This window comes from Erythranthe guttata, chromosome 11 (genome assembly GCF_056151865.1).
Source record: "Erythranthe guttata isolate IM_541 chromosome 11, IM_541, whole genome shotgun sequence".
NCBI classification, from domain to species: domain Eukaryota; kingdom Viridiplantae; phylum Streptophyta; class Magnoliopsida; order Lamiales; family Phrymaceae; genus Erythranthe; species Erythranthe guttata.
Genome location: NC_142543.1, coordinates 15,034,782 through 15,061,972, shown reverse-complemented (window position 1 = coordinate 15,061,972; position 27,191 = coordinate 15,034,782). Strand labels below are relative to the sequence as shown.

Genomic DNA, 27,191 nt, shown 5'->3' with positions numbered 1-27,191 from the left:
AAAAATAGTCCACGACGACAGCAATTTTTATTTTTTATTTTTTTTAATAATTATTATTTAAACTGGAGGGGTGGTTTTTTTGAAATTTTTAGACTTAGATCAAACGGTGTTAATGTCAAATGTCCGAAAACTAACGGCGAGGGCCACATTGAGACAATTTTACAAGTACAAGGGACAAGTCGATGCAACCGAGAGTAGAGGATATCGAGCCAAAGTACAAGGTGGGAAAATGGAATTTACCCTAAAATTTAAGTACAAAAGATTAAAATTACAAACTTACACAAGTAACATGTTCCGAAAATTAAATTAAAAAAAAATTGAAAAAAAAATGTTGAAAGATTTATTATTAGTACAAAAAACGAGTATAAAGAAGGAATCCAAATTAGGTTTGGATACCCCCACCTAACTACCACCGAACCCCAAAATTCGGGCACCCACTTTTCTTTTTCTGTTTAGTTCTTTTTATTCTAAGTTATGAGTCCTAATTAAGGTGAAATTAGGTTTCTCCTTGTTCCCTATGTATATATATAAAACAATTAAACTCCTTTTCAAACCATTCAATTTCTCACCAAGCTCATTCTCAATTTGTCGATCTTCGTCGTCGCTCAGGTATGAATATAGATATATATTTCACATATATATTTCCCTATGTATATATATTTCTTGCACAAACCGAGAATTAATGTCATAGGCCTAATCCTCTTTTTTAGGACATGCATTTTTTTGCATCTTTTTCAATTTTTTGTTGTGGTTTTAGCTCTAACTGTTATTCTATAAAAATCACAGGAGCGAAGATATGATTTGTAAGATGTGGAAGATGTTGATTTCGTCGTTTGGTGGTGAATCGAGACCACTAATTATTCGCTATTATTGTCACGAACATCTGAGGGTTTTCATTATCGATGGGAATTCTGAAAAAGAGTGTCGGTCGAGGGCCCTCGAGTCGGTAAAGTTTGGTTATGTTGTTGGTTCTTGCAATGGATTAATCTTGCTGTCAAAAACGGGTATGGATCTCTATGATAGGGAAAACCGGTGGAATAAACATGTTGTTTTGAATCCTAATTCCAAAAATAGAGGAGTCACAATAATCAATGGTCCTTCCGGGGGAGGTACTTTGTGCGGGTTTTTCTTCCATCCTAAGGCAAAAGAATGTAGAATTCTTAGTGTAAGACAATCTAACAACAATCAGTTTGAGTATCATCTTTACCTATTTGGAGAAAAGAGATGGAGAAGAACTAAGAAGCTGTATTTTTCTTACCGACCGGATATTCGGCAAAGGTCGATGAACTTTGAAACAAGGATCGATGACCGTCCAGCTATTGCGAATGATGCGCTTCACTGGTACATCAGTATCGTTGGTGAAATCATGGTATTTAACATGATTACCGAAGATTTCTCGACCAAACACTGTCCTGTCATCGTTGACAAAGGAGGCTACCATTTGCAACATCTTTCGGTGAAAGACAACCAATTGTGTTTTTGCTATGTCGGTCGTGAAGATCAAACCATGGACATCTGGATTCTGGAGGATTATACAAACTGGTATTGGACTAGAAAGTATGTTGTTGATCTTGATTGGGACCTCAACAAGTATCCATCGGGAGAAAACATTATGTCTGCGGATTTCTTAAGTGCTGTAAGAGTTATCTGCATTCAAAAGAATGAGTTGGTGTTGTTTTGGAAACATAGAGGAATGTTTTCCTATCGTTTAGACAAAAATACAGTTAAGAGAATTCGATTGAGAGAGTCTGATATGGATTGCCCAATGCCAGATTATGATTGGTTATGTGGCTTTCAGGCTTATCATCCATTCCAATCAATTAATGAGTTAACATGAGTCTAAGTGGAAGATTGTTACATAGTAGATTAAAAATCTCGCTTTTATCTATGAATAATTTATTTTAAATAAAGTTTATTCATTTTAGTCATTTGCCAGAATTAATGCATGTGTCTTTCAACTACTTTTAATTAGCTTGCAATTGGACGTGTCTAGTTAGTTATTTTATTAATTTTTCGATTGGTTTAAACCCTTTTAATAAATATATAAATTTAAAATATTTAAATATTAAAAAATATATTTTAAATGAAGAAAGTGGATTTTTTTTTTAAGTTACCAAAAAGAAGCTACTTCAAAAGTAGTCAATAAAAAATGGTTAATAGCACTTTGCCCTCCAAACTATCGAGCGTTTTGCACGTTACTCCCTAAACAATGTTTTTTTATAAACTTTTACCTGAACTTGTCAAAGTGTTGCACAGTGCCTTAAATTTGCTATTTCTGTTCATTTCTTTGCAGGAATGTCTGCACGCGCGTAGCATGTGAGTTTTTTGAGGGTACAAAAGTCCATAAACTAAGGATCGTAAGCTTTCTCGACCCGAAGGGAGTACACTTACAACTACGTATGTCGATATATATACTCATATAAATATATACTTATATATAGCACATATAGATTATAAATAAACCATGGATCAAGTACTTTCTTCGACCACGCAGGTTTACGAAAACCATGGATCGAAGTTTCCTTAAGATCATGCAGGTCTAATATATATATATATATATATATATATATATATATATATATATATATATATATATATATATATATATATATATATATATATATATATATACATACATAAAAATAAAATTACAATATTATTCTTAGTTCTTCAAGATTACATCATTTAAAGCTTAGATTTTTACATCCATGGATGATCAAAGCATAAAAATTCAACACAAATTTTTATTTTCTTCCTCCTTTACTTTTCGGTCATCACAAGAACTATAACGACAAATTAAAGAATAGAAAAATACTATTGTTGAAGCACTTGTAGCAAGAATTCAAAAATTCTCATCTTAATCTTCTTAGATAATTGGAAGGGTGTTCTTTCCTTTCTACAAGGAGAAGAAGAAGAAATTTTAGAGAGAGAGGAAGAAGAAGCTTAGCTTATTGAAATTTTTGAAAATGAAGAAAAGAAAGAAGATGAAGAAGACTTACTTTTTTGGCCAAGAATTTTACTCTTGAAAGAGAGATTATAGGGCTTTCCTACACACTAATTTCGAAAATGGGGAGAAGAGGAGTAAGAGATTTTGATTTTTGATCTTTAGGATGTGTAGAGAAGATGAAGAAACATATGGCTTGGGTTCTATTTATAGAGTTGTGGGGGACTTGCATGCTTAATGATTAAGAATGGGGGAGTGGCCTTTTTGCAATTTAGGCAAACTTAGAAATTATCTAGAGGGACTTCGTTGCAATTTCAATTAACTATCCAAAAAGAAATTCAAAAAGTAAAATCTTAATACACATACATGGGCTCACCCTAGAGGAGGGTTGTACTCAAGGAAAATTTTGGTCTTGTGTTGTACCGTGGTCAAAATTGAGGGATGAATAGCAGGAATTTTCTATTTTTATTCAAGCAAATATGTGATAAATTCTCCTAACAAATGAGTTATAGCAAAATAAATGAGTATGATTAATCTCTAGATATAATAATTAACCAATACGATCAATTTAAACTCGTACAAAATTATTCTGGACTAATGCATTCTATATGAAATTTCACCGGTTATCACATAAATACAAATCTTAAACTAATACGCACATAAGAGATAAAACCACGTTAACTAAATAGATGCTAATTAGTGAAAACTTAAATTATCGGAGACGCGGGGTGTTACATTTGCACTAAAATATGAATGGATATAGATACTTATGTGTGTACTCTTAGTTCAAATACGGTGCAATTTATTTAGCACGCAATTAACACAATAAAGTTATTAATTTATCATAAATTAATATGCACTACATCTGCACTACTGAGGTGGTGTTTGCAAAAGCTTATTTAAAAGTAGAAGTTATGAATTGTGAGTTAAGTTGATTTTAAATGCTTAATTTGGGGGTGTCAACTTATATAGAAAAACAGGGTCTTGGGTACTTAACAAATTATCGCTTAAAGTTGCTTATTTTAAGAGAAGTAAAAGCATAAGTTCATTTTGCAAACACTTAAGAATAGATTATGAGTAGGGGTGGTAAACGAGTCGAGCCGGCTCAACAGAGGCTCGAACTCGAGCTCGAGCCCAATTTTAGTTTTTCGACAACTCGCAAGCCGGCTCACGAGCTGCCTTTTAGGGACGAAATAGTAAATAGTCTATAATAATAAATATTTGTATTATTTAAATAGAAATAAATCTATATTACTTAGATGATTTATAATAATATAAAATATTATAATAATACTATAAAAATTATATAAAAAAAAAACTAAGACTAGAGTTCATTATTTATTTTATAATTTTTTTCATTTTACTATAAATAATTTTTATAAAATATAAAATAAAATATGTAATTTCACTCAGAAGTTGCAGAAGATTTTTTTCACTCACTTGGTCGTAGTGGTAAGGGTAAATAGGTAATTCACTGCTGAAACTAACATCGTTAAAGACGTGAGAGTTGACTGTTAAAGTGAAGAGTTATTTTGTCGCATTTCATAGTACAAGGAGGTAAATGCGACAGTGATGATAGTACAGGGGTGCAAACTATATTTAACCCTTACTTTAATTCGTAATTACTAAACTCTTGAAAGATCTACTGGTCAATAAATCCAACCAATTGACTTTTTGTACAACATTTCTTTTAAGGGGTCTTTAGCAATAAACCCCTTGGATGAGTAATAAATGGTGATATGTCCAATCCTTAAATCTTTCTTTATGATAAACCCCTATAAATATTAATTCCAATACTACCCTTCTGAAATTAGAAAATTTCCTACCCAAAAATAATCCATCCCAGTAATACACGTCCCTTTCCTTAAATAATGCCAAAATAATAGTAATTTTTTTCCAACTCAATATTCAAATCCTTTGAAATTAGCCAACTAATTAAAAAAATAAAAAATCACCTTAATATACTCCATAAAATCAGCCAACAAATTAAAAAAAAAAAAAAATTGCTTCTTCACATACAAAATCAAAACCCACGTGCAAGATGAAGTTTTTTTTTTAATTATTTTTTTTTCATATTTTTTTAATATTTTCTTAAATTCTTTTAAACGAAAAACTGATTTTTTTTCCCGACAATTTTACTACGCCGAATATGACTATAGTTGAATAAGATTATAGGCATATTTTCTTAATTTTTTTTAACGAAAAATTGATTTTTTTTCCCCGACAAGTGTACTACGCCGAATACGACTATAGTTGAATAAGACTATAGTCTAATATGACTATATGTGACTATATCAACTGTAGTCATATTCTTTCTTATATTGCATTTTTTAAAATTTTTAACTTCAAAATTCCAATTATATAGTGAGGTAAAGTGATGTTTATCAAATTATATAAAACAACTAAAATTCCCTATTGTTTAGGGAAACAATGCAATCAACATCCACACAAAAAGATCACAAAAAATCACAATTTGAATCTTGTTATTACAAGTCAACTTGAAACGATAATATAGAACATATTCGAATATGACTACAATGATATTCAACAATAGTCATATTCGAAAAATACATAAATATGACTATAGTCATGTTGCTGCTACTGGACATATTTGAAATGTATTTTCAGATTTGGAAAAAAAGAAAAAAGAAGGAGAAATTGAAAAATACATAAATAAAAAAATTGATAAAAAATCATTATATACATATATATCGACTCCACTAACTCAAGTATGATGATAGGCTCCCTCTCTCTCTCTAATATATAAACACACACAGTCACAATGAAAAAACCTTAAATGCCAAAAGTAATCATGAATTGCTGAGAAACTTCCAAGAACACGAAAACAGAAAGTAGCAAAAAAAATCGAATAGTCACATTCGAACCAGACTGTAGTCACGTTGATGTTGCTGCTTCAGATCTGGAGAGAAAAAAAAAATAATTAAAAATAACGAAAGGAAGGTGGTGTGATATGTATGAGGCGACAACATGAGTTTTTTGGGAGGTTTGACACCGTAGCAAGTCTTGACGGCATTCGAACCAGACTGTAGCCAAAAAAAAATTGAATAGTCACATTCGAACCAGACTGTAGTCACGTTGATGTTGCTGCTTCAGATCTGGAGAGAAAAAAAAAAGAAAAAAATCGAAAATAACGAAAGGAAGGTGGTGTGATGTGTAGGAGGCGACAACATGAGTTTTTTTGGAGGTTTGACACCGTAGCAAGTCTTGACGGCATTCGAACCAGACTGTAGCAAAAAAAATCGAATAGTCACATTCGAACCAGACTGTAGTCACGTTGATGTTGCTGCTTCAGATCTAGAGAGAAAAAAAAGAAAAAAATCGAAAATAACGAAAGGAAGGTGGTGTGATGTGTAGGAGACGACAACATGAGTTTTTTGGGAGGTTTGACACCGTAGCAAGTCTTGACGGCACAACCCTAGACGGCGGCTGTGATATCGGTGGTTGGGTGAGTGGATAATGGCGGTGATGTGAAAAGGAGGGAGGAGGGCGGCGACGCTGGTGTAAATCTCAAATGCAAGCGGCAGCGGCAGATCTGCAAAGAAGAATACGGAAAAAAAAAAAAAAAAAAGAGAGGAAATAGAGATTACGAGAGAACAGAGAGAGTTTCACGTGAGAGAGAACGGCAAAGAAGAAGGGGAAAAAAACTGTTGTTAAGGGTAATTATGTCTTATCCTATCTTAATAAGGGGGTCTCACTAATTAAGATTGGGATATGGGTGTGGGAAAAAGTCTAAAAAGTCAAGTGGGTTTTTTACATAATATTTTCCATTTTAGGGGGGGATTGCATATTTCCCCTTCTTTTAATATATAACATACTTTTAAATGAAATATGTACTTAAATATTTAACAACAAACATATAGCCTATTATAGTTTCTGACAATGTTACCTCACAACAGTTAGTCATCTAATCTGTCTACCGAGATTAGTTTATCTGTTTGTGCAGGCAAAATTCAGTAGAAAGACAGCCATTTATCACACTCCTAAACTCATTTCCTTGACAAAAAAAAGAAGGAAAAAATAAAATAAAAATTCGATAGAAGAACGGCCAAAAAGGATTAAACGAGCAGCTCTGTTTCATTCATCGTTGAGTTGTCACATTTTTTGCAAGATTTCGAGGCTGATCAACATTGTACCCTCATAGATGATACACCAAAAGCTGCAGTTGAAAGAAATAACCGAAGTCAAAGATAGCTCAAAGTTAAATTAAACGGTGACATTCAAAAGTCCAATTTTGTTTTAAGATATCCTTGTACTTTCAGATGATGATCGAGAATATATTGCTGAAATATGAGAAGTGGTAGTAAGAAATAACATCAAACATAGTATGTTTAGAATATTAAAATTTGAAGCTACATCTGTAAAATCACCAAAAATCTTACCCTAGTAATATCTTGACACCACATCATGTTCATCCACTCGGAGCCGGAGCCAGAGCTGGAGCCGGAGCCAAAGTACTTTCGTTCGGGGCTGTATCACAGAAAAATGAAAATTCAATTTGTTAGCACAAATTGTAATTTTAAACGCAAGTTGTAATTTAAAGCACAAGTTGTAATTTAAAGTTACCTTTTGTTGACGACAATGCCAAGCACACAAGACCAGCAGTAGAGATGATGAAAATGATTTGAGGCATGCAAGATGGCAAATACCACCACCCATTCAATTTCCTATGCTCAGTTTCGTCTAGAGTACTAATGACATGATTTACTCTTTCCAAGCAATTCCAATACAGTGGTTCCGTAGTGCCTAGTGGTTGTAACTGCAACCTAATAATCTTTGCCATATCTTGCAATAACAGCTTCCTACGATTAATATTTCTCCCTCTTTTCTCCATTTCCTTACGATCAACTCGCTTATAAGCGGCCGAATATAAGAAACTTAAAATGATGGCTAGAGAAATCAGAGCCAAGTAGGCATAATAAAAATGTGAAGACTCTTTGTGCCCCTTAGCTAGATTAGTTGCAGCCATTGATATGGCGATGCAGACACTTAAATTCGTACTAATAGAAGATACAACATCACTTAATTCTTTCCTAAGATCAGTGTCTTCTTTCATTATCGCAACACTATCCTTATCTAACTTATCTATAAGGTCTACGATTTTTTTTGTAACATTAGACCCTACAAAAGAAAGAAAATTTGTTTGTAGTTCCCATTTTTTTAGGAAAAAAAAAGGAAAAGAAAAAATAGATTATGAAAATGAGTATATTGCATTTAGTAAATGCAATAAACTCATGAAAAACATACCTCCAATAAACGGTTCATCAACTTGAGCTAAGCCAGGATCTACCACTGCCACGCCTGCCATGTCTGGTAATGTTTTATAGTCCCGGTGTTGCAAATGAAAAAAAAAATTACTTGAAGGAAAATAATTGGACTTGAATCTAAATATCGTATTAAAAACAATTACTCCAAAAGCAAAATTATGACTACGAGGATTAACTCTTTTAGGCTATTCCTAACATTGCATAGAGATCAAATTCAAGGGATTGACAACATTCCAGCCAAAGTTATCAATAGGCTTCTCACTCACTCGTTCGAATGAAACTCGTTAGTTAAATAAATTTACCCCCAACAACACTAAGGCACCAAATTATAGTTTTAAGTAAGTGTGGAATTTCTCAAATGCCTATTCATTTGTATTACCTATGAATTACTCAAGGCACACAAGACTTTCCTCAATTTTAATTCTCTCAAGGCAATAAAAGCTTGCAGAAAATATGGAGTTTGTAAAATGTGAATTTAGAACATTCTTTGGCAGGGGAAAAAACAAGTGATATTGAGAAAAATTACCGACCAATTACTGGTGCAAGAACATATATCAGATGCATACGAACATTAGACGGCATGTTATATGCCCATTCTCAGTTTACAACTTTCCTAAAAATAATTAATTCATATTGAGATATATAATGCAAAGAAATATGTAAAGAAAAATAAAGGGGAGTAAAAAGCAGATATATCACTTTAAAGAAAGAGAAAGTAAATAAAAAAAATGTGTGCAAACAAAGATAATTGAAATGTAATAGTTAATACCTAGAGTGATGCCGGCGATGACGAGCAGAGCGTACAAGATTTGGAGAAAGAGTGTCGGCGGCGGCGTAGATTTTCGGTACAAATGGCGGCGGCGGCTCGGCGGCACGGATAGTCCAAAAGTTAAGAAGATATGCGAACTGAAAAACAAAGGCAAGAAAAGCAGATATATCACTTTAAAGAAAAAGAAATTAAAATAAATAAATAAAAACTATGTAAACAAACAAAGATGGCAACAAAAATCAAAATAATTTCTACTCAACTTATGTAGACTAATGTTTGGATCCAACCATGATCCACTTGGTTCCAAACACACATTTTTCACACTCAAACACATTTTTCACACACATACACACACTCACAAACTTTTGACACACACACACATTTTGACATATACATACTTTTGACACACACACACACATTTTGACATATACATACTTTTGACATACACACACACACACACAAACACACTTTTGTGACAAACACTCACACACAAACACATAAAAATACACAAACATGATCTCTTTTGTCCTCTGTTATCTCTCTCTCTCTCTCTCTCTCTCTCTCTCTCTCTCTCTCTCAAAAAGTAATGACAACACATGATACATATTATACACATATATCTAGCTCCATATTGCAATAATGAATACAACTAGTGTATTTCTACACATGGAATCTGATCATCTAATATAGTGTATTTAATTTTTGAGCATTACTTACAGATCAACTTATTTGCTGTAGGCAAAACCAACTTTCTCTTCCTTCTCACATCGACATTTTTATTAATAACCTGTTAAGAAATTTTGTAAACAATATCAAATAAATTTGGTGAATAATCATAAAATGTCTTATGCCCAATACAATAAATGACTACCCAATATTTATTTTGTGAAAAAATTAGAAGAAAATAAAAAAATATTTTCTTCAAAAAAAAAGCTGAAGAAACAAAGAGATCAAAAAATGTGGAAAAAGCATAAAGAAAATAAGAGTTACACAAAAAAAAATTCAACTCTTTATGTTTGTGCAATAAGATTACACACCTACTGTAAATGTAATTTTGATTAATTAATTAATAAATAATGAAATGAAATAGAAATAGAAATAGAGGGGTGGTAGCACGGTACCTGCACCAGGAGTAATGCAAGCAAGACCAGTAATCATACCCTGAACAGCACCAATAACAGAAGGTTGGCTAAGCTGTGGAGGCGGCTCTGAAGAATGAAAGAGGGGAAAGAGGGAAGAAGGCCAAAACCTAGATTTGGAAAGTGACTGAAAAATATGGAAGTTGTATTGGAGTTTCCAGAAATGGGTTTCTTTACTTTTTGAGGGAAAAGAAAAATTTCATTAGGCATTTATTTGTCAAATCATGAACAATTATATGAGTTCCATTGCTACATTTTTTAAATTAATAATTTTTGTTCGTGCCAAACATACAAAGAAACCTGCTATAGCCTAGCCATTCATCATTATAAACCTCAACTTAGCTACAGCTAATTCAATTTTCCAGCTATTTATAGCCAAAGACTGCCACGTGTCATCAGGTCATTGGCTCTAATTGAAGGAATTAAAAACAATTTTAAAAAAAACCATAAAAACCAAAATTCCATAACCCGGAAATTCTCATGTAGGAATTTTTAGGAATTTATTTACCTTATTAAATTAATTTCTCTAAGTGCCTTATTTGCTTGGACTATTAATCCTTATATGCCGATTTGATTATATGCCTTTTTAAAGTTATTTCTAAAACGAGAAATTTAAACGACCAAAATAACCCTAAGGAGTTTTCGAAATTCTTAAGGTTTTCCAAGGTTTTCAAATGACCCAAAAAGATATTTTTAGAAATTACATTTTGGTCCTACTCGAAAGTTTTAAAATTACAAAGAGATCCCTTTTTGCTTCCGCTATCTAAAGTTTTCCGATAAACCGGTTCGATTTATCGCCCGACCCGAGGGGGGTGCTACAAAGAAAATTAAAAAAGGAAAAAAAATAAAAAGAGAAAAAAAAAATGAATTTCAACTAATTGAAGTTAACTAATGCTGGGTCAGCTAACTATAGCTCCAATGACCCACCGCCGGAAAAAATAAATTAAAATAAAATAAATGATATAAAAGAAAAAAAAATGAATGTCAAGTTGTCAACTAATTGAAGTTAACTAATATTGAGTCAGCTAACTAGAGCTCCCACCATCCAGGCCACTACTAGAAAAAAATAAAAAAGAAATAAATGAAATTAGTTTTTTTTAAATAATAATAATAATAATAATAATAATAATAATAATAATAATAATAATAATAATAATAATAATAATAATAATAATAATAATAATAATAATAATAATAATAATAATAATAATAATAATAATAATAATAATAATAATAAAAATAAAGTAAGATAAAATAAACCCTAATTAGAGTTTGAAAGGATATAAAGGGTACAAGCTAACTATTTGTGTTTATATCAAATGAAACTTAGAACTAATGAGTTTTACTCAAAAATTTAAAAAGGTTTGGACTTATCCCACATTATTGGAATTATCCTATTAATTAATTCCCATTAAATTAATCTTGAGTTAATTGCATACACCCCTGTAAAATGTCTAATTGCTGCAAAAGCCCTCGTGTTAAAATAATTAGCTTTAATCTCAGACGATGAGTTTTATTCAGCCCAGATCCCCTATTCCAATAAAATTCGTTGACTGTCATGAAATGTCTATAGTACCCTTATCAAAAACAACTATTCTCCCAAATTGTGAAACAAACACAAAAATAATAATTATATATTAATGGGGTAATGGCGAATAGGCCCATTACAAGGGCACTTAATTAAAAGAGAGACATCCAACTTTTTTGTCTTTCAAATAAATCCAGCCCATTCAAACTTATTTGCAAATAAGGAAAATCCTTTTATATATACCAAAATTATCCCCAATTCATTGAAACTCAATTCAACTCCAATTTCATGATTTACACCCCAATTTAGTCTAATTTCATCAATTAACCAATTTTAACCCTAATTTCAATTTTGACCCCAATTTTGATCCGCCACCACCGGAGACCGCCGGTCGCCGCTGTTGACCGGCGTTGACCGCCAGAGACCGCCGGTCTTGGACGTTGACTTTTTTTTTTTTTTTTGAAATTTCTTTTTTCCTGAATTTTTTTTTCCGGCCGGTCAACTGCCGTTGGCCGCCGGGTCTCCGGCGTTGACTTTTTTTTTTTATTATTTTTTATAATTTTGTTTTTTCTTAAAAAAAATATTTTAATTAATATTACTGTCTTGGCTGCTAAATTACTGTCTCCGGCAGTTATTTAACTGTCGGAGACAGTAATTTAACTTTTAATTGACTCTTTTTTTTTCCTTCAAAAATATTTTACTTAATATTACTGTATTCGTTGCTAAATTATTGTCTCCAGCAGTTATTTAAATGTCGGAGGCAGTAATTTAACTGTTAATTGACTTTTTTATTCTTAAAAAAATATTTTTAATTAATATTACTGTATTCGTTGCTAAATTACTGTCACCAGCAGTTATTTAACTGTCGGAGACAATAATTTAACTGTTAATTGACTTTTTTCTTTTTTACTTTTTTTTCTTAAAAAAAGTTATTTTAATTAACATTACTGCCTTGGATGCTAAATTACTGTCTCCAACAGTAATTTAACTGTCTTAGACAATAATATTAATAATATTACTGTTCGAGAAAATAATATTCATAATATTACTGTCCCAAACAGTAATATTACTGTCTGAGACAGTAATTTAGTAGTCAATTGTAACACCCCTTAATTTTTATTATGTGGTATAATAATAGTTTATATATGTATATTATTGAAGTTTATTCATTAATGAGAGTAATATAATAATATAGTTAGATTTAGGTGGCTGAAGTGTTATTAGTAGATAAATCTGGGGTATAAGTATAAATTATAAATTAGCAACTTAGTAACCAAGGAAATGACGTAAGTTTATATCTATTAGATAATTGAGAAGAATGGAATTGAAAATTGAGACAGAGCCGCGTGTCTCGAGGTGTAGAGTCATCATTGTCTTCTTCCTCCGATAAATACCTCCTCATCTCGTCTCAGTTTCCTTCTTCACTCCCATTCTTACTCATCATATAAACTGCGCACCACCCAACAAGAGATTGAATATAAAAAAAAACCATAGAGAGAAGTCAAGGGGGGTTTTCGTAATTACGAGAACGTGGGGGATTTTCGTTATTTAGGCTTACCTCAGGGGGGTTTTGGTAATTTGCCCGCTGAAGAATATGGGCGTTGAAGCTGTCAACTCTGGCAGCTCATATGATTATTCTTTTCGGGCTGTTTTCTATGTATTTGAGTTATAATTTGAGTTCAATGTCTTCTGTTCATTTGTAGATGAAGTCGTTACGTTCGATTTCATATACTATTTGTTAAATTTGGATAATATTTCGAATTATTACGATTTTTCAAAATATACTGCCAGAAAATGGATTTTTGTAAACACCGGCAATTTTTATTAACCTTTTCGGGGGCTGTTTTAGCTAAGTTATGCTCATAATTTGAAAATGGTTTCTTCATTAAATTCTTAGATATTGTTCTTGGCTTTAATTTGGTATATCATTTGTTCTGTTCAAGATATGTATAGCATGTTATTATTTTTCAAATAAGTTGTACCAGAAATGAATTTTCAATGTTCGGCAGTTCTGTTACCAAAAATTAATTTTCAATGAGTTTTAATAAATAATTTGGTGTCTTATAGTTTAAATATTGCATAGGTTTTGAGATCGAGGAACTGTGATCGACAAGTACTCTTGATTGGACCAAGGTGAGGGTTCTCTTGCTTGACCTTTTCTGGGAATATGATAAACTCGGGTAATTGTATCGCTCGAGTACTTGAATTTTGCCCCCTTTCATTGAGTTGATCTATTCATTATCATTTGATTATCGTTATTGAGATTGATTGGATGATGTTGAGCTTGACATTATTTGAGAAATGCTATCTTATCGAGTATTCAATTCTTTGATTTCCATTTCCTTCGAATAGTACTTATTGAGTGATATCGGTATGAAATTCTTTGAAGCCGATCGTTTTCCTTCAAGTTTTATTCAATTGTTTAAACATCACATCTTGAAACATCGAGCCCTCTTTGAAACCTTTCACTTGATCCCATTTCTTCGGAATTCTTTTGTCTTTGAAATCCTGAAATAATCCGAATAATATGGTCTTCTTATATGATCGATGAAGTCCTTTTGGGACGCCTCAAGGACAATGGATATTAATGGGCTCGAGGCTGTTTGGAGGTGACCGCTGGGCGGTATCGGGCCGACGGTGGGTAGTCTCTCCAACAGTACCCACATAGGTTTAGACTCGTACACAACTGGAGGTTAGTTGGGTTTCGGGCTAAACCGGCATGCGCCCGGGCATGCCACATTGCATTACAGGGAATGTCCCTGCTTGTTGAATAAGGTAGTAAACGGCTACGGGAGTCACAAGGTAGGTGTATTCTTATCTCTATTGATCGGAAAATTGGTTGATCATCCTTACTATTATTCTTGAATTTCCAATCGATGGATAATCTTTAATCGCTTCTATTTTTCAATATCACCAATTGGTTCGATCATCATACTTTCTCTCAGATCATGTCGTAATTCGTTATTCTTATATTTCACCTCACTAAGTCTCCTATGACTTATCCCTCTATTTTATTCTGTCATATTCTCAGACGGAGGTGGAGGCTCGAATGAATCAAGGGAATTCCCGTCCGAGTAACTACCTTGTTTATATTTGTAAAATAGCGGTTCGATTAAGTTAAGAATAATCGCCGTCTTGTATTATAAATATCAGCGTTTGAGCTTATTTATGTTATAGTATTGTAATCTCATAAGCTAGGAGCTGCTGTTATAAATGTTCGGAACCGTTGTACTTTACCTTGCTAGACGTGAGGTTGTTAATAAATAAATCGTACGTATTTTTGTGAACTATAGTTTGATTAGTATTATTCAAAAAAAAAAATAGACCAGGTAATTTCATAGAGTAATTTGACTAACGCTTCATAGAAGGCGGGCGTCACAGGTGGTATCAGAGCTTAGGGTTTAGGCTCTTCCCCAAATTACGAATTTAGCAAATCTAGATGCCTTTTGGAGAATGCGTTCGACGTAGATCCCGACTTATTCCCTCTTTTAGTGATTAATAATGAACCTACATGCGCTATCACATATGTTGAATCTGATTACGATTGAGTTAGGCTACGTAGTCTTCTCATAAGTCGTCACAATGTTTGCTACAGTAGTCGACTGTTTTATCTAGCATATGCATTTATGATGTTCTCTCTATGCGTAGTAAGAAAGCCTGTCTATCGTAGATATGTGAATAGGGGCTTTTGAAGCACATGGTTATAGTCACGTGCCTCGATATATGCTATTTATTCGATGTAAGGTAGGTATTAAGAGCTGATATATAGTAACCTCATTAACTCTTGTAAGTCCAACTCGCATTCGAGTATATATGATTACTATCATTTAGTAAAGATCCCTTTTCTAGGTTATTCTATATATTTTTCGTGTTCGTAGATATACTCCTATACTCGATTAATCCGAGTTAGGTTCGCACATAATTGATATCATGTCAATTGACACTAACTGTATAACCTGACCTTGTATAACCTGACCCAGAATGTCTTTTCTCGGGAAACTTCCCGAGAGCCTAACTCAAGCATGTTCATTTACACTATCTCCGAATCGTCACGAAAGTTCATCTCATATCCTCGAAGACGATGAAACCATGATGGAACCAAATAATACTAAGACTCACGAAGCGATCGAAGCGCCACAAGTTCCTCGAGAGGCAACAACGCCAGAAGTACAATCAATGCTAACTATGTGGCAACAATTTATGCAATTCTGTCAACAACCACCACAGACGGGCGTGCCAATGGCCGAACATGCGATGCCTACGGAGGACCAAAGGTTTGAGAGATTTCTTCGATTTCGACCACCGAAATTCATAGGCGAGCCCGATTATCGCAAAGCAGAAAATTGGCTTAATGAGCTGGAAATTATTTTTGAAGTTACTAACTATTCTGACTCTCAAAAGGTTAGTTATGCCGCTTTCCAGCTAGAAGAAACTGCATGTCATTGGTGGCGTGTAGTGAATCAGAAGTGGGCTCAAAACAACACTGCTCGAACTTGGGCTAACTTGGTCCAAGAATTCAATGAGAAGTTCATACCACAAGTGGTGAAAAATGCTAAAGATAGGGACTTTATGAATCTTATTCAAGGCACAATGACGGTGGCACAGTACGAAGCTCGTTTCAATTATCTAATTCGCTATGCTCCACACTATATGAACGATGAAACTCGCAAAGTACGCAAATTCATTGAAGGATTAAAATTAGAACTTCGTTGGGCTATAATTTCTTCGGATGCAACAAATTATAGCGCGACGATTAATAAGGCGATGCAGATCGAGTCGGAAATGCGAGAGTTTACCCACTTTGAAGAGCGAGTGAAGAGAACTAAATTTACAAACTTGAGAGGAAATTCGAATCCAAATCCCTTTTGGGAACCGAAATATCCACGAATGGATCAAGAACATTTTACAAATCGTAACCCACTGTCAAATCATCAGAGTGGCGCTCCCCCTCATCCAGTGATGCAGAGGAAGTGTGGATTTTGCGGACTCTCCAATCATGAAGAAAATGATTGTCGAAGGAAAAAATGATTGTGTTCTTTGTGGAAGTGCTGATCATATCGCACGTGATTGTCGTAGGAGACAAGAATCTCTTCATATTCCACAAGGACAAAAAGGAAAGGCTCCAATGGAGTAGCAAAGCAAGGCCGAAATTCCTGCCCGCGCTTATGCACTTGCTGGGGTGGACGAAACTAAAATCGGTGAATAAGGTAGTAAACGGCTACGGTAGTCACAAGGTAGGTGTATTCTTATCTCTATTGATCGGAAAATTGGTTGATCATCCTTACTATTATTCTTGAATTTCCAATCGATGGATAATCTTTAATCGCTTCTATTTTCCGATATCGCCAATTGGTTCGATCATCATACTTTCTCTCAGATCATGTCGTAATTCGTTATTCTTATATTTCACCTCACTAAGTCTCCTATGACTTATCCCTCTATTTTATTTTGTCATATTCTCAGACGCAGGTGCATGCTCGAATGTGCATTCGCAAAAAAGGATCATGAAAACACAAACTACAATCATAGGACATTAATTCTAATCAACAAACATGCACAAACACACTCGCTCAAATGGAGAGGCACAAACGTACGTGTATAAAAACATGCGCAAAAGTGCATTCGCAACAACGTTCTTAAAAACACGAACTACAACACTAGGACTTTAATACGCATCAACAAACAACAGCAAAAACACTAGATAAAAAAGATACAGTGGAGTGTAGAAAAGTGACGGAAATTGATTTCTATTTGGTTTCCACTACTTCCTTATCAAGAAAAGCCTATAAAAGCAACAAGTCTCTACACCATAAGCACGAAAATTGACACCACAAAAAGCGAGGAACGAAGATCAACGAAGACTCAAGTATAGTTTTTCTTATTTAATTTATTAATTTTATTTTCTTTCTTGACAGCATGGTTGTGGTTTTACCCATATCTCCTTGGGAAACCTTATGCATTTGCTTAAGTTCTTCCTAGTTGGTTCAAGATCGAACTTTGGAGTTTGTCTATTATAGCTCAAACTGTTCGGTAATTTGTCTGGTTTATTTTTTTCAGCGAATGTATATATATATATATATATATATATATATATATATATATATATATATATATATATATATATATATATATATATATATATATATATATCCGTCGATGATTCAAAAATTTTGATTTTGTTAATGAAAAAATTCATTTCGATTTTCAAAATGTCGACTAATTTATACTATTACTTCTTCACGCTTCTAATAACATATCTTCACAAATTTTAATAGTAAGTATCAAGTGACAAGACATTGGGGATAGTTACCCGGGCGCATAGAAATAATTAAGCCAAAAGTCGAGCAATTAGCCAATGAAGAAAACGGTGAATAAGGTAGTAAACGACTACGGTAGTCACAAGGTAGGTGTATTCTTATCTCTGTTGATCGGAAAATTGGTTGATCATCCTTACTATTATTCTTGAATTTCCAATCGATGGATAATCTTTAATCGCTTCTATTTTCCGATATCGCCAATTGGTTCGATCATCATACTTTCTCTCATATCATGTCGTAATTCGTTATTCTTATATTTCACCTCACTAAGTCTCCTATGACTTATCCCTCTATTTTATTTTGTCATATTCTCAGACGCAGGTGCATGCTCGAATGAATCAAGAGAATTCCCGTCCGAGTAACTACCTCGTTTATATTTGTAAAATAGTGGTTCGATTAAGTTAAGAATAATCGCCGTCTTGTATTATAAATATCAGCGTTTGAGCTTATTTATGTTATAGTTTTGTAATCTCATAAGCTAGGAGATGCTGTTATAAATGTTCGAAACCGTTGTACTTTACCCTGCTAGAAGTGAGGTTGTTAAAAAATAAATCGTACGTATTTTTGTGAACTATAGTTTGATTAGTATTATTCAAAAAAAAAAATAGACCAGGTAATTTCATAGAGTAATTTGACTAACGCTTCATAGAAGGCGGTCGTCACATCAATAATACAGTAATATTAATTAAAATATTTTTTTCTAAGAAAAATAAATAAAAAAAGTCAACGCCGGAGACCGGCGGTCAACGGTGGTTGACCGGCCGTAAAAAAATGTCAGGAAAAAAAAATTAAAAAAAAAAAAAAAAAGTCAACGCCGGAGACCTGGCCGGAAAAAAAAAAAACATTTCAGAAAAAAATTATTTTCTGAAAAAAATAAAATTTGGGAGTTAATGTGATATATTTGTTTAAATCCGGGGTCAATGTGTAATATTAAGAAAGTTAGCGCATAATGGGTGGAATTGATAAGAATTATATTATGGAGGGTATTTTAAACTAAAAATATAGAGATGAGTTTAATTGATAAACTGTTTTTTTTTGGACCAAAATACATTTAAGTCCTATATAATGGACATTTTTGCCTTCGCCCTATATTAATTAATAAAAAACGAAACATATATAAGAGAAACTTCATATTTAAAAAAATATTGTAGTATATACTGAGTAAAAAATATTATATTTTAACTTTTCAGAATTTTAGTGTTTATTTTAATAAAATATATATAATGAAAAGAAAATTAAATTAAAAAAGTCCATCTTCTTCCCAAAACGTGCCAGCCAACCCCCACCCCCTTCCCCAACCCCACCCCACCCAAAACCCATCCTTTTCTCCGCCATCCACCATCTACCATCCGTGGTGAATTCGTTTTGATCGATTACCTCCATTAGCGACGGCTCCGTCAACTCCATCCATTCCCCAATCTTCTAAACTCCTTCGGAGATGTCCTCTCGGCATCCATATCGGAACTGAGAAGAAGCAGATGGTGGTTGCCGATTGGTCTCCACAACGTCGTCGGAGAAGAAAAAGGGGAAAGAGGGTTTTTAAAAGGGTAAAATTCATTTTGCACCCTTGTACTATGCGAAATGTATCCATTACCCCCTGAAGTATAGAAAACATCAAACAGCCCCCTGCCGTTAGTTTTTTTTTCTAATTCTGTTAGTCAACCCTTTGACCGACTATTGCAAAGAAATGTTGGTTTTTTTTTCTCACTTTATTCAATCATTTTTTTAACATTTTCAGCCATTTTTCTTATAAAAAATATGAATAGTCGAATAAATAGGAATGAAGCTTTGCAGATTATGAATGTAAAACCCACGAAAAAGAAAACTAAAAACCCTGAAATCTAAAAGAAACCCTAAAATTGGAACAAAACCATATGAAAGAATTGCAAATGAAAAACAAAGCTTTTCATATTATAATGGAAAAATCCTCGAAAAAGAAAACCAAAAATAAAATCAAATTCTAAAATCGACAAAAAACCCTAATTGGAACGAACGCTAGAAATTGTCAACAATCCACAAAAAATAAGCCTAGAAAAAATTAGGAATTATATCAAACATAAAAACAGGGTAAAAGAGTCATTGCACACTCAAAATTTAACACCGTTAAAAAAATGGCCATTGGCCGTTAAAAATAGGGGGTGTTTGATGTTTTCTATACATCAGGGGGGTAAATGATACCTTTCACATAGTACAGGGGTGCAAAATGAATTTTACCCTTTTAAAAAGGTTTCTAAAATTTTCGATTTGACCCAAAAATTTGTATCATTTTTATTTAAGTTCTATTCAATTAATGTTTATTATAAAAAAGATTTTAGGGGCATTTGAGACTTTTCAAGTAAAAAAACCATCAACAAGTCGCACAAAATGCGCGTACATCACACGATTTGCTGTTAGAGGGCACGTGGCTTTGACTTGTTAACGTAGAGGGGTAAGTGCTAATTGTTTTTACATAGGCACTTTTTCGTCAATTAGACATATCACAGGGGCACCGCTTGCTAAAAGCTCAATTAATCTTAGATGGTGAATAAGAAAGGAATAGATAACTAGGACGTATGTTTTTGAAGGGTAAACTTGAACGTATAAAATATCAATATTTAATAGTATTAAAGGTCAATTTGTTAAACATCCTTTTAAGTCTAATTTGATTTCATATTAGAGCATGTTTTCCCATTTTGCTAAAAGTTCACTGGGCAGTGAGAAAATAAATATATTAGACTAAAACTAATTTTCTCTTCCATCGCATCCAATCTCAAAACCACATCCACTCTAGAAACTGACGTTTCTTCAACTCATCCGCCCCTTCCTACCGATCCCCTGTCGCCTACCGCCTAATTTATTTAAATCCTCATTCGGTTATCTTAATTTTAATGTTGATTTGATTTTTTGTATTGTTTTTTTTACTATTTAAATTTTACGTTCGATTAACTAACTGTCGAACCGACACTAAAAGTATGTATTTTTACTATGTGTTTTATTTTACTTTCACATAACAACTCGAATTGAATTAATTCAGATGCATTAAAAACTAGATGGCAAATAATCCTTCACCCAATATAACATAGAATAAAACATCGTCATCTATCCCACCACTATAACTTCTATAAATACCAATCATTTCGTGAATCAAGAATCACACTAATTCAAGACAACCTCCGCCATGACTACCAAATATACATTGTTCTATGTTAAGTGTATATTTTTACCGTTAATCATATCTTTTAATTGGAGCTTTTGGTGTATTTTATTGCTAATTGGTGCTTAAAATGTTGATTTATTATGTTTTAGGTACAAATGGAAGAATTGGATAAATATAGGGTCAAAAATACAATTTAGGAGAAAATATGGACGAAAAGTGAAGAAGTAAAAAATCTGAAGAATAAGAGCGCAAAGGACCGTCCGAGCAATACACATGGAATACAGACGACCGTCCGAATATTTTCCTGGCAAGAACAAAGTCTCTGGAATTGAGACGGTCGTCTAGAATTTGAAATGCAAATCCAGACAGAGGCATAGATGCACAATAAATGAATTCTAATTGCACAAGGAAACTGTCTTTTTCACCAACTTTTCCACACTATAAAAGACCAATTCAAGCATACAATTGGGGATCCAACTTTTTACACAATCTTAGAGCAAGAGGAGCAAGAGAACGGAGAATCGAAGACGAAGATTTGACGAATCTTCATCATAATTCTTCTTTTAGCTATCTTTTCTGAATCTATGTCTTTTTATATTTTTATGATGTTTTTCTTAGCGAACATGAGTAGCTAAGGTTTTAATCTAGGATTTTATTAGAACCCTATGTGGTTATTCGAACCTATTTTTATAATATTTGCAAGTTTAATTTCATGATCATTTCTTCTATATAGTATTATTTAGTTACTATGTGTTATTATTAGAAGGGCAAAATACACTTTACACCCCTGAACTATAAGGGTTGTACCAGTTTGCCTCCTATATTACAAAACGTCTCAAATGCCTCCCTCGAGTAATTATGGTCAACCATTAAATTATTAACACCTTTAATTTAAATGTGCAATTACTTCTCTTCCCTTGGGGGTTTGTTGTAAGAAACTTAATAATTATATAATTAATACGTATTGTATTTGTCGATTTTGTTATGAATTTGTGATTGAAGTGAATTTATAGTTTACACGATTTTCTTAATTGTGTTTAATTTTTTGATTCCATATGTTTGCTAATTGTCCTTTTGTTCAATTTTGTGCATTTTTTGTTTATCCCCTTAATTAAATGAATAAGTTTTAGGGTGATTTTCGTGCATTGTAAGATGTCTTGTACCACGAAGTATAAGAATTTTGTGTATTTGAGCTGTTACTCGACATTTTAATAAAATTTAGGAGAAATAATTAGTGGCCTTTCAGTGGTTAAATAAGGAGAATAAAAGCGGAAATACGAGAAAAGAAACCCAAAAAGTCAAAGTGTCACATCAGCATTTACAAACAAAATTTAAATAGAGGGGGTATTTGAGATGTTTTGTAGTTCAAGGAGGCAAACTGGTACAACCCTTATAGTTCAGCTGTGTAAACTGTACTTTGCCCTTATTAGAATTGAATCGACAGATCGTTTTAATAATTAGAACAGGGATAGAAGAGTCTTCGAGTAGTGTTCACTGGATGAGTATGTTAATTGTATGTATTATCGTAGACATACAGATATATAATACCTTAGGTAGCCGTTTACGAGACTTGTTATTTAATGCTCTATTCATAATTGGTTTGCATAGACATATAGTGAACCCGTTTATGATTAATAGACTCATAATATACACGATAATGGGTTATGAGTAATTTAGTGTCTCCGGTTAATAATCATGAATCGTAACTTGCATAATAGAGGTTTAATTGGGTGATGAATTATCGCATAGAGAGAAGATAAAATCCTACATCCGTTTTTATTGATATTCTCTAGTTTTTATTTATTTTCATAATTAGTTTAATTATTTCGTTGATTAAATTTGACAATCTTGCGTAGGCTGGATAAAATTCATAGTTGTTAGAATTTGGTACTTATGATTAGATAAGTATTCCCTATGGGATCGACATCCGACTCTTACGAGTTCACTTTTACTATTTGTTTGCTATACGTACACTTACATGTTAGATATTTAGCCCAACATTCTACAAACGCACTTTATCCACTAAATTTTCTTAACGCATCTATCAACCAATCTGTACACTAACTAGAGCTTTAACTTTCAATGTAACAAGGCAAAACCTGGAGCTAATCCTCCAGCAAAACGCGCACCACATGAATTCAAACCTCTATATATCCGATTTCGATGATGAAGAGGGCCTCCGTTTCCAAGTTCCGATCATACAATTCTACCGTAAAAATCCTTCCGTCAAAGCGAACCCCGTTGAGGTTATCCGTAAAGCTGTCGCAAAGGCATTGGTTTCCTACTACCCGTTTGCCGGGCTGCTAAGGGAGCACGCCGTCAGGATGTGGCGTTGGAGCAGTTTGGATATGACGTCGCTGGTTCCGGTGGAATCATCAATGCCATCAATGCTCCGTTACTGCTTATACGTACAAGTATGTACCTTGGAATATATATATATATATATATATATATATATATATATATATATATATATATATATATATATATATATATATATATATATATATATATATATATATATATATATATATATATGGACTTATTTTATACATACCCTTGTGCCTAACAAACTAAGGATAAACCCAAGCCAAAATCATCCTTTGGCATAACCCCTAAATAGGTGAAAATACTATACTGCCTTTAGGGCAACTCCAGCGGGGCCCCTAAATGAGGCCCCAAATGGACCAACTGCCAATTTGATGGCAAAACATAGCAAAATCGAATTCCAACGCTGCCATCAACCAAGGCCCTATTTTGGGATCTCCTTCAATTGGACCCCAAATATGGGGTCAGAAAAATGGGGAATCAAAATTTGGAGGGAGAAAAAAGAGAGTGCAGAATCAAAATCTGGAGGGAGAAAAAAGAGAGTGCAGAGAAGAAGAAAAATGGGAAGGTGGGGCTGTTTTGTGTGTGTGGCAGGTGGGTGGCTGGGAGATTAGATATTAATATCAGGGTTTAATTAGGATTAACCATTAAAGTATTTATTTAATTCATATTTAATTGTTTAAGGAATTAATTATAAACGTTTATATATATATATATATATATATATATATATATATATATATATATATATATATATATATATAATACATACATAATTATATTTATTTAATTCATTTATTTTATTTATAACATAATATAGTTTTATTTAAATTTTATTTAAGTAGATAAATTTAAATAGATTTTAAAAAAGGCCCCAATTTGATGGTTTGCATTGGAATAAAAAACTTTTTCAGGAACCCCAAAACACTGTAGCAAGTCCTAAATGAATGTTTGTGGCCTCTAATTTGGGGTCTTCGGCTGGAGTTGCCCTTATATATGCAATTTTCGGCGAAACTGCATTCAACATTTCTAGTCCTACATTTAGCATTTCCGCTGATTTATTTATATATATATATTATAAAAAAACATGTTTGTTTATTTATTTATTTTTTATTAATATTTAAAAAATATATATTTTTTTTAATTTTTTTAACATTTTTAAAGTCAATATGTTTACTATACTGAAAATAACCACATGTAATTGTACTAAACTATAGTCATTCGTAGTTATGTTCTTGTTTTTTACCCTATAATTTTAGTCGCTCCATTATGTACACACACGAGAATATTGGCTTATACAAAAGTAAGTCATAAACCCCATCAACAAAAATTTACAATTTTAATATTTATATTACAAGTCACCCCATAACCAACAAATACAAATCGAAAATACAAAAATATATGCATATGTAACTGCATGTTACTATATGTAATAGTAGTGTACAATCTGTTGAACACTATAACTTGAAGCAAATTTAACTTCAATCAATTTTTTTGACACCTTCAAGGAGATGATCAATGACTGTCATTAAGATGCAATTGCAAATTAAAAAAAAAAAATTGTGCAAATCAACAAAAAATGAAGAAACATAATAACACTCAAAAATCAACAAGCACAAAGAGATTGGGAGATAGAGAAAGAGAGGCCATAGCTGCGAAATGCTATGAATTTTAGACCTTAAAAAACTGAACGAAATTACCTTCAAAAAATAGATCTCGACGAGAGCAATCCAACAGTGGGTAGCCCGTCTAATTCGGATTGCCGGAACACAAATTACTCCTCCAACAAGATCCACCGTCGTTGAAATATGTGCGGATGGTATAATAATTGCAGAAATAGATTCGTCACTCCAAACTGAAAGAAATCACCACCAAAATAAATAGCTGGACGAGAGGAATCCAACGATAGTTAAACCATCGAATTCTGACCACCGGAGACACAAAGTTATGACTCCGGGAAGCAACATCGCCCTGTCAGCTTGCCACGGTTTAAAACTGATTTAAAAAAATATTCTAATTACTTCAAATTGGCCGTAAGGTATGTTGAGTTAGCTAACTATAGCTCCCACCACCCAGGCCACTTTTAGAAAAAAAAAAAAATGAAATTAGTTTTTTTTTAAATAAATAAATAATAATAATAATAATAATAATAATAATAATAATAATAATAATAATAATTATTATTATTATTATAATAATAATAATTATTATTATTATTATAATAATAATAATTATTATAATAATAATAAGAATAATCAACAACAACAACAACAACAACAACAACAACAACAACAACAACAACAACAACAACAACAACAACAACAACAACAACAACAACAACAACAACAACAACAACAACAACAACAACAACAACAACAACAACAACAACAACAACAACAACAACAACAACAACAACAACAACAACAACAACAACAACAACAACAACAACAACAACAACAACAACAACAACAACAACAACAACAACAACAACAACAACAACAACAACAACAACAACAACAACAACAACAACAACAACAACAACAACAACAACAACAACAACAACAACAACAACAACAACAACAACAACAACAACAACAACAACAACAACAACAACAACAACAACAACAACAACAACAACAACAACAACAACAACAACAACAACAACAACAACAACAACAACAACAACAACAACAACAACAACAACAACAACAACAACAACAACAACAACAACAACAACAACAACAACAACAACAACAACAACAACAACAACAACAACAACAACAACAACAACAACAACAACAACAACAACAACAACAACAACAACAACAACAACAACAACAACAACAACAACAACAACAACAACAACAACAACAACAACAACAACAACAACAACAACAACAACAACAACAACAACAACAACAACAACAACAACAACAACAACAACAACAACAACAACAACAACAACAACAACAACAACAACAACAACAACAACAACAATAATAATAATAATAATCAAAATAAAGTAAAATAAAACAAACCCTAATTAGGGTTTGAAAGGATAAAAAGGGTATAAGCTAATGATTTGTGTTTATATCAAATGAAACTTAGAACTAATGAGTTTTTCTGCTCCCAATCGTCATTCTAGATTTCCCAATCGATATGTTTTCTCTCTTCACCAAACCCTAGATCTACTCTTTCCACCAATAAAAAACGAGGAGGCAATAGGAGATTTATCGGATTGTGAGTAAGAAAACTCTGGTTTTGACAGAGATTTATCGGGTTGCGAGTAAGAAAACTCTGGTTGCTAACGATGCTTCTTCGACATCTTTGAAAGGTACTAAGATTATCGTTGCTGGTCGGGACGGCGATGGTAATGGAAAGAGTGGTTGTTGTATATGACTTCTTGATTCAGTTCCTTTTCTTTCTTCTTTGAAAACTGTCTTGTATCAACGAAAAAAATTATAATAATCATAATCGAGTCATATTTTATTTAATCATAATTTAGTCTTTTCCGATTTTCTATTCAAGGGGATTATTTGCCTAATTTCATAGTATAAGGGGGTCATGTGCAAAATGTCAAAATCACAAGGAGGTTATGTGCCTAATTTCATACCATAAAAGGGGTCATGTGAAAAATGTCAAAACCACAAAGAGGTTATGTGCCTAATTTCATACCATAAGGGGTCATATGCAAAATGTCCGAACCACAAGGGGTTCGAATATGACTATTGTAGAATATAATTGT

At 32.8% G+C, this 27,191-nt stretch overlaps 2 protein-coding genes and 2 long non-coding RNA genes across 4 annotated transcripts; 3 read left to right on the top strand and 1 right to left on the bottom strand.

Moving 5' to 3' along the window:
- Positions 1 to 493: 493 nt before the first annotated feature.
- On the top strand, positions 494 to 1,942 carry LOC148767072 (uncharacterized). The gene is made up of 2 exons (XM_088825445.1): positions 494 to 609; positions 787 to 1,942. Exons 1-2 carry the CDS (start codon positions 518 to 520, stop codon positions 1,835 to 1,837), a joined length of 1,143 nt encoding a protein of 380 aa, XP_088681571.1. The 5' UTR covers positions 494 to 517; the 3' UTR covers positions 1,838 to 1,942.
- A 4,838-nt stretch (positions 1,943 to 6,780) lies between these two features.
- LOC105953400 (uncharacterized) lies at positions 6,781 to 10,481 on the bottom strand. The gene is made up of 7 exons (XM_012977060.2): positions 10,120 to 10,481; positions 9,716 to 9,785; positions 8,999 to 9,135; positions 8,210 to 8,272; positions 7,529 to 8,083; positions 7,345 to 7,432; positions 6,781 to 7,121 (listed from the first exon to the last, which is right to left on the bottom strand). Exons 4-6 carry the CDS (start codon positions 8,268 to 8,270, stop codon positions 7,374 to 7,376), a joined length of 675 nt encoding a protein of 224 aa, XP_012832514.2. The 5' UTR covers positions 8,271 to 8,272; positions 8,999 to 9,135; positions 9,716 to 9,785; positions 10,120 to 10,481; the 3' UTR covers positions 6,781 to 7,121; positions 7,345 to 7,373.
- A 2,791-nt stretch (positions 10,482 to 13,272) lies between these two features.
- Positions 13,273 to 14,952, top strand: LOC148767071 (uncharacterized). Its single transcript, XR_016034431.1, has 2 exons — positions 13,273 to 13,845; positions 14,697 to 14,952. It is a non-coding gene; the product is annotated as an uncharacterized LOC148767071 (long non-coding RNA).
- A 5,254-nt stretch (positions 14,953 to 20,206) lies between these two features.
- LOC148767070 (uncharacterized) lies at positions 20,207 to 21,831 on the top strand. Its single transcript, XR_016034432.1, has 2 exons — positions 20,207 to 20,410; positions 21,268 to 21,831. It is a non-coding gene; the product is annotated as an uncharacterized LOC148767070 (long non-coding RNA).
- Positions 21,832 to 27,191: the final 5,360 nt, after the last annotated feature.

What these genes read in the sequence shown, in the direction of transcription:
- LOC148767072 (XM_088825445.1), top strand. Translation starts at nt 518, where the DNA reads ATGTATATATATAAAACAATTAAACTCCTTTTCAAACCATTCAATTTC. An exon ending in CGATCTTCGTCGTCGCTCAG is followed by an intron (nt 610 to 786) that starts GTATGAATATAG and finishes TAAAAATCACAG; the next exon opens with GAGCGAAGATATGATTTGTA.
- LOC105953400 (XM_012977060.2), bottom strand. Translation starts at nt 8,270, where the DNA reads ATGGCAGGCGTGGCAGTGGTAGATCCTGGCTTAGCTCAAGTTGATGAA. An exon ending in TGATGAACCGTTTATTGGAG is followed by an intron (nt 8,084 to 8,209) that starts GTATGTTTTTCA and finishes TTTCTTTTGTAG; the next exon opens with GGTCTAATGTTACAAAAAAA. An exon ending in GGCATTGTCGTCAACAAAAG is followed by an intron (nt 7,433 to 7,528) that starts GTAACTTTAAAT and finishes TCTGTGATACAG; the next exon opens with CCCCGAACGAAAGTACTTTG.